The sequence below is a fragment of the Limulus polyphemus genome, unplaced genomic scaffold, assembly GCF_000517525.1.
Source record: "Limulus polyphemus unplaced genomic scaffold, Limulus_polyphemus-2.1.2 Scaffold6566, whole genome shotgun sequence".
NCBI lineage: Eukaryota > Metazoa > Arthropoda > Merostomata > Xiphosura > Limulidae > Limulus > Limulus polyphemus.
Genome location: NW_013672176.1, coordinates 19251 through 26764, shown reverse-complemented (window position 1 = coordinate 26764; position 7514 = coordinate 19251). Strand labels below are relative to the sequence as shown.

The following is a 7514-nucleotide window of genomic DNA, read 5'->3' as shown; positions in this document are numbered from 1 at the left end:
GGTAATTTATAATCAGTCACAAGAACGTCGAATCTGAATCACTATAAAAAAACACGGGGGTGCTTAACTTTTTTCCAGATGTATATATATAGCTATACAGATACCACTAGGTAAGCCACTAGTGGTCTTGAGAACACCCCATCTCAGCAGTGTGTGGTACAACCATAAAGGCAGAAGGTGTGGGTTAAAGTAAGGCATACCTGACCAGGCAACACTAGCCACTGAGCAGGATCCAGATATGTAACAAAGACACAAGGAGAAGCCTCTGTAGGAAAAAATAATAACAGAAAAAATACCCTTAACTAAGTTAGAGCCGAACCAGAGAAGTACACAGCCAAATGACACAAGTAATGAGAGGCAAAAGTATGAGGAGTAGTCCATATTCCAGCCTGGACAATCTCTTCCATAGGATGACAAAAATGAGCTGCCAGAGACATGGTGATATGTTGAACCTGATGAGAAGAGACATGATAAAAAAGGCACCTTTTGAAGGGAAAGGAAGAGTAAGCCAACCAAATAAGCTAACAAACCTAACCCATAAGGGTGATGGGTGAAAAATCACAAGACTCCGAAGGATTCCAGGGAAGATACAAACATGAACAGGAACCACAAAAGGAAGATGTACGAGCAGCATAGCACCATAAAGCCCGTACAAAACACATTAGACCATCAGGATCCGAATGAGAATAAACATGGTAAATGGAAGGAATTGAGATGAGAGTGAAGGCAGATTAACCTTCCCAGGCAGCTGAGGTTTGGGGAAGGAATTAATGATCTGGATACAGCTCAACATAGGTACTGTGATAAAGGGTATAGGAAACACCAATGGCAAAAGGTCAGACAGATCCGAACTGGAAGCCAGCAGGAGAAGGAAATAGGTCTTAAGGGAAAGAAGATACAGGAAACAGGAAGATAAAGGTTCAAAGGGAGGATGAGACATGGCAAAAGGACAACATTAAGATTCCAATCAGGGACAGGAAAAACATGGTGAGGACGAATAAGACGAAAGGACCAACCAGGAGGAAAAGGACAGGGGATTAAAAACCTGGCAGAACTTAGTAAAACAAAATGTGTTTGACAAAGAAGCTCTATAGCCAGAAACAGTCGAAAATGAAAGGTCCTGATCAAAGAGCCAGGTGAAAAACTGGGAAAGGTGAGGAATGGTACAATGGGAAGGGCAGAAACCATGCCAGATAGACCAAAAATGTAGAGAAATGGACTGAACATGAAAGGAGAGAAGTAACATGCTGTGTAAGATCCATGCATCCCACAAGGGACCTGACAAAAACCATGAGTGAAGCTGGAGAGTGGGGATGACAGGATAAAAGATGTCGATATGAGGGGCAGGGGAGATTACATCTGCAGAGGTTCCAGAAGATGGAACCAGAGTTGAGTCAGCCAATATGGAGCCATTAAAAGAACTCAACATGGAGTAGTGTGGATGAAAGAGAGAACTATGGGGATGAGACGTGAGAAGATGTATGTATTATATCGTAACAACCAATATTCAAGGAAATGGGAAAATCATACAGATATAAAATAGCTTTCATATTAACACAATGAGTTGTAAGTATCACAGAACAACACAGCAACACTGATAAGAAAGTTTTTTTAAGGAGAAATAGAAACCTCTGACCAGTCAAAAAGCTAAAGTGTTTAATCTACCCTACAGAAAACTAGCTGTCTAGCTATTCAATTGTCAATAAGAAAAAAAACAATGAATGAAATGAGTAAATTCAGATATCTTGCATACATCACAAAAAATTATCAAAATAAAATGGCAAAAGCTGAAATTACAAAAGGAGTAAAAACACACTCTTGATATGAAGTAGCTAAGTCTTGGAATGACAAATACAATAAAAGTGCAGAAACATCTTTTCTTTTAAACAAAATCTAACGAGTTTTCTCCACAAAACACTTTAGATGAGACAATTAAGTATGAATATAAATCCTGAAGTCATGGTTGACTGGTTGAAGATTTCTAATCACAAAAGTCTAACCTTACATCAATGTATGAAAAATATCCACAAAGACAATAATGAATATGTGTAGAAGTTTGAGCACTTCACAATTTTGGAACAACTCAGTCTGATATGAAATATAACTAAGATGTGCAAAGTAAAATTATTTAAACTTTTTTACCACTCATACACCTACTTGTAATAAAAAAAAGTTTGACCAACTATTTTATTTGGCTTCAAACTTTTTAAGGACTACTGTATATCCTGACAATGGTCCCTTCTTCTTGTCTGTGATACTTGAAACTACACATGTACATATACAAAAAAAAAACTCTAATATGCCACTATCACTAAATGTTAAAAATTTATGTGCCCCATAGGTTCATGTATCCATATACTAATGTAAATTTTATGTGAGATACTGCTTACCTATTAGTAAAGATGTGTACAGTATTTTTTTTTGTGAACCTTCTTGCACTGTCTCAGGATACATTACACATCATTCCTAGGGGGATGGGGCAGTTTGAGAACCACTGTGTTAATATATTGTATTACTACTCAATAACACAGGTAATTAAGACCTGTCAACATAAACACATTTATGATACATAGATTTCTTGATGTAACCTTTACAGAACATAGAATGAAATAATAAGTGTTAATAATAAATAATAATGTTTTCAGTGATGGTTAGATAATTTCTGTCCAATCTGGAATGGTGGAATAGATATGTATTTTTGTAATTCTATACATAAATATGGATATCATACTCTGTCAGTATTTACCTTGTGAGTAACTCCTTCAAGAGTAGGTATAACTGAACATTCTTGTCCAGACTGTGCCGTCTCCTTTCCTCTCTTGCACATGCGATGACGATGAACCTGAGTACAACATATCTCAAGGACAGAGAGACAAACAGACTGCTGATTTTTTGGGACTTGTGGAATAGGTGTAGGATAATTTCCACAGTTTGGTATGTTATTACCCCAAGTAGTTCCAAGTTTACAACAGCTGTGTAACAGTGGCTCAATATCACCTAAAATCAAAAGAAGAAATATGTCACCCAGAAACTGAGTAAAAACTGTTATCAGAAGGGGAATAAGTTTATTATATTAGAAAATATCTCTCCAAAAAATTAAGAAATTTCTGGTATTTGGTTTTTTAGAGACTCAGAAATCTTATTATTAAACTGAAAAAACATAGAAACTCAACATCCGTTTATATCATGTCTGACCGTGGTTTTACGCGTAATTGTTGAATCTTGAAAGCTCCAAATAAAATGATATGCATAAAAATAATTCATTACAATTTATGAAAATAAAGGTACCTTTATCTCCTAGAACTTATGTACAAATCAATTTCATTTTTTTACTATCTTGTATTTTGAAATTTCTGCTTTTTAAGAAGGTTCAGATTTGGTGTTTTTGGATAATACCAAATTATTCTATGTTAGTCTTTACATTTGATAATAAGACCTGTAAATCTTAGTGAGTTTAGTAGTAGTAAAGAAAAATTATAATCATTTAATTTTAAAATACTTATGAAGAACACAAACATAAGAACCACAAAAACCTTATTGGTAACAGACCATAATTCAGTTTATCACTGTTTTCATTTAATTTGTTACCTCTTACACTTTTCCTCATACATTTAAATTCAAACTTCTTTTGATTATAAGTTTCTCTAACAAAGGTTTGATGCAGTTGTAAGCATTATTATTAGATAAATTATACAAGAATTCTCCTTCACAAAATAATGACTATTTTTTTAACCAGTATATTGTTATGTCTCCGTTCGTTAGTTAATTTTCCATAAATTCGTACAGACGAAACTTTAGCGACACAAGTCCTTTCTTAAATAAAACTGGTTTATTCTTTCCGAATACAACTTTACGATACACTTAATTTCAACAGTCGCTCTATAACAAACGTCTCACATGCTCGACTTCAACAATACTTAGTTCAATTACACACTCTCTGACTGCAGTTCAATTACTCATTGTTCCGTCATGTTGTGACCATCTTATATATACTAGACTACCCCAATCTAGTAGTCTCCCGATAATTCACGAAGGTTCGAGAAGGACTTGGCGTGATACTAGTCACGTGACCTCGCTGACGCAACAATATCATCAAGTCCAGACTTTGCAGGGTGAGGGCTAATAGTAAGAAAAAAAAAATTCAAATTGTGTTCTATTATAAAGGAATGGTTGTTGCACATACCACAGTTATTTTTCTAATTGTCTAAATCTTGAATATCAAGAGTATGAAAATTTTTATGGACTTTTTTGTGGTGACATTCCAAAATGGTGCAGGAGTATTGGTTACATACATAGATACTGACATACACGCTATGTCCACTACAGTGAGATGGATTTCTTTAAATACATATATTACAGTTATGAATGATGTTACAATGGGAGTGAGGCCTTTGAAGAATGATAAACAAAATCTCATTTCTGATGATTATGAAATAGATAGGTTATTAAATTCTATTCTTTCTTTAATTTTTAATAATAGAGATTTTAGCAGTATCCTTCATCCTGAACAGTTGCTATATAGAAACATGATTATACAAAATGAACACATTAATTCTAAGTTTTGTAAGAAAATATTGAGAAGTTTAACGAATTATACAGTCCCTGGACCAAATGATGCTTCCCCAAGGGCTTTTCAGGTGGTTAGAGATTCGTAACGCGAGACATTTGCTAATATTTTTTGTAAGTACATAAATAGTAGGCAGGTGTCAGAATATTGGAAGTTGGCTTATGTTACAACTCTTTTCAAGGAAAGTAATAAAAAATTGTCAAGGTAATTATAAACCAATTACTTTCTTAAATTAGTGGTGGAACAAGTATTTGAAAGTCTGATAAAAGTTTATTTCTTTCCAAAGTGGTTTAATAAAATTTAAAATCTTCTTGGATAGTCTACATGGTTTTACTATGTGAAAATTTTGTCTCACTTATATTTTGACATTCTTTGATTAGGTTAATCAAGATTGTCATTTCATAAAATTTCTATGTAAAAAAACAAGAAGCAGTGCAATTATATTGAAAATATATAAAAAAAAAACATGCTGTGATGTTAAATGTGATCAACCCTGGCAACACATCAGATTTTAAAAGTTTAATTAAACAGGTATTAAATTTTCAGTATTACATTGTAATAGCTTCATACAAGAGTCCATGACATTTATGAAAGAAATATAATTTTTTGTTATATAAATATAAGATTATGAGTTGGACATGCTATTTATTGTCTTGGTAATTCTTTATTAAATATGTAACAGAGGCAGATTAAGAAGTTACTCATGGGCTTGCCCCCTCTTAACAGTTCAAGTTTTTTCACAAACTTATGCACCTAGGAAGACAGGTAGAATTGATGCACTGATGAAGTGCACCATTAAGTAGGTCACTGTTTGATCAAAGGGAACATACAGTTGTGTTTATATCTAAAAATTGTTGTATGGGGATCAGCAGTTGTCTGTCTGCAATTTCTTTCAGTATAGGGTGAGACATATGTCCCCCACCCCTAGACCTGCTGCTGTACAAGATTGTTTAAAGATATATCTACTTTAGACATATTCTTTTATGTGTTTTTCAGCCAGAACTGGGTCGGGTACACAGCTATTTATAAGTATTACAAATGCATAAAACAAAAACTATAAGATGCAGCCCATGCAAAACTTTTTCGAAACATGTCATTTTATGTAATCTATAAACATAACTGAAGACTCTTCCAAATGCTTTAACCAGCTCTGCCATAAATGAAAATATTCACCACCAAAACAATGAAGGACATATCTTGGCTAAAAATAAATAAAATCTAGATTGATAAACTTGGCACCCCATACCTAAAGGGATAAAAAAAAAATCAGTTCAAATTTTCATTTTCTTCCTGGCTCCCTCAAACAACAAAAATAATTGTAATAATGAATATTCTCATTTGAAATGTGATTTCCTTCATTGCTTGTACATGCAATGTTTTATAGATTTAAAACCTGTTATCTAGCTGGATATTGTTAGGACAATTTTTCACATTGTCAGCTATATTCTCGCACAAATGCCTTCTTCAATTTGCTACTGGAGTTTTTAGTAGGAAACTATTAACTCCTTTATACTTTAAATACGTACTAGTATATCAAGTACCAACAACTGGTAGTAATTTCAGCACTACTCGTACTAGAAAAGTAAAGTAGAATATACAGCTATGTACACGCACGGTATAATACGTTTGTACAATTATCATTCTTGCCGCTCATTTCCAGTAACAAACGTACGTTAACTAAATACACAAAATTAAGAGGCTTTTAGAGTTTTTTCAACAGCTAAAAAGAAGTTTTATTTAAATTTTAATTACAAAGAGTATTAATAGCTTTTAAATTAAAATTCTTTATGAAATAAGATGACTTTTTTTACAGTATAGCCTAGAGGATTATCGAACCTTTTTTCTTTACTTATAGCAACTTTGGTAATTATGTATACAATACAATGACAGTCTTTTTAATGTGATTGTAAAACGAAAAAGGTGATTCGAATTCTATTTTTCTAGGACTACTCCGTAAACAACCAGCATCCGATCACAATTGAATTGGATAACAATAATAATCAACTTCCCTTTCTTGTTATACTCTAGTAATAAAAAACAGACAAAAAGAAGTCACAAAAAATTAGAAACTAACTGTAATATACAAAAATCTGTATTAAAAGTTCATTATTTACATTCTTCACACATTTAAAAAAAGTCCTGTCACATCCTCATAATCACAGTCATATTTCTTTTCTCACTACACCTAAGATGAAAAAATATATTTCAGATTAAAAAAAAAGTCATATAAAGACCTCTGTGATGCAGTTAAATCGATGTAAAAAATGGAAAAATGTATACCACAAAAGGATGGTAAATTATAAACTGGTGTTTTTATCAAAACGGTTACCCACTTCATCCGTAAATCAACAATTAAAAAATGTTATAGAAAGCCTCTATATAAAACAAAACAGCAACGATATTGTTATGACATCGAGGTCAGGTGACTAGTATCACGCCACGTCATTCTCGAACATTCACGTCTTTTCCTTAAATCTCGTGATTCTTCTAGATATAGTGTAGTCTTGTATATTGTTGCGTTAGCGAGGTCACGTGACTCGTTCTCTCGAACCTTCGGGAATTGTCGGAAGATTACTAGATATAGGGTAGACTGGTATATATAAGAGGGTGACAACGTGACGGGACAACAACCGTGGGAAGCATATAGAGCACAGTTTGAGTTACTGGCAGAGATAAACGGATGGACAGAGGAGCAGAAAGCAGTATATCTGGCAACGAGCTTGAAGGGACAACCACTGGAAATACTTGGACAGTTGACAGCAGCCGACAGACACAACTATAGAACACTGGTGTCGGCTCTAGAACTCAGGTACGGAACCCAAAACCAGTCAGAAGTCTACAAGGCCAGGTTCAGGACGAGAGTCCGTGCTAAATGGGAGAGCCTACAAGAGCTGGCACAGGACTTGGAGAGCATGGCTTCTGGTACTCCTGCGTTATCTAACACCTT

At 34.0% G+C, this 7514-nt stretch overlaps 1 protein-coding gene across 1 annotated transcript in view; it reads right to left on the bottom strand.

Annotated features, from left to right (window-relative positions):
* The window catches only part of LOC106473859 (fibulin-1-like), a gene marked incomplete at its 3' end in the record, with an annotated part of 48430 nt that overhangs the window by 24456 nt on the left and 16460 nt on the right, over positions 1–7514 (bottom strand). Inside the window, exon 2 of the mRNA XM_022402255.1 lies at positions 2747–2997. Within this exon, the coding sequence (XP_022257963.1) occupies positions 2747–2997 (251 nt within the window). The remainder of the gene's footprint in view (positions 1–2746; positions 2998–7514) is intronic.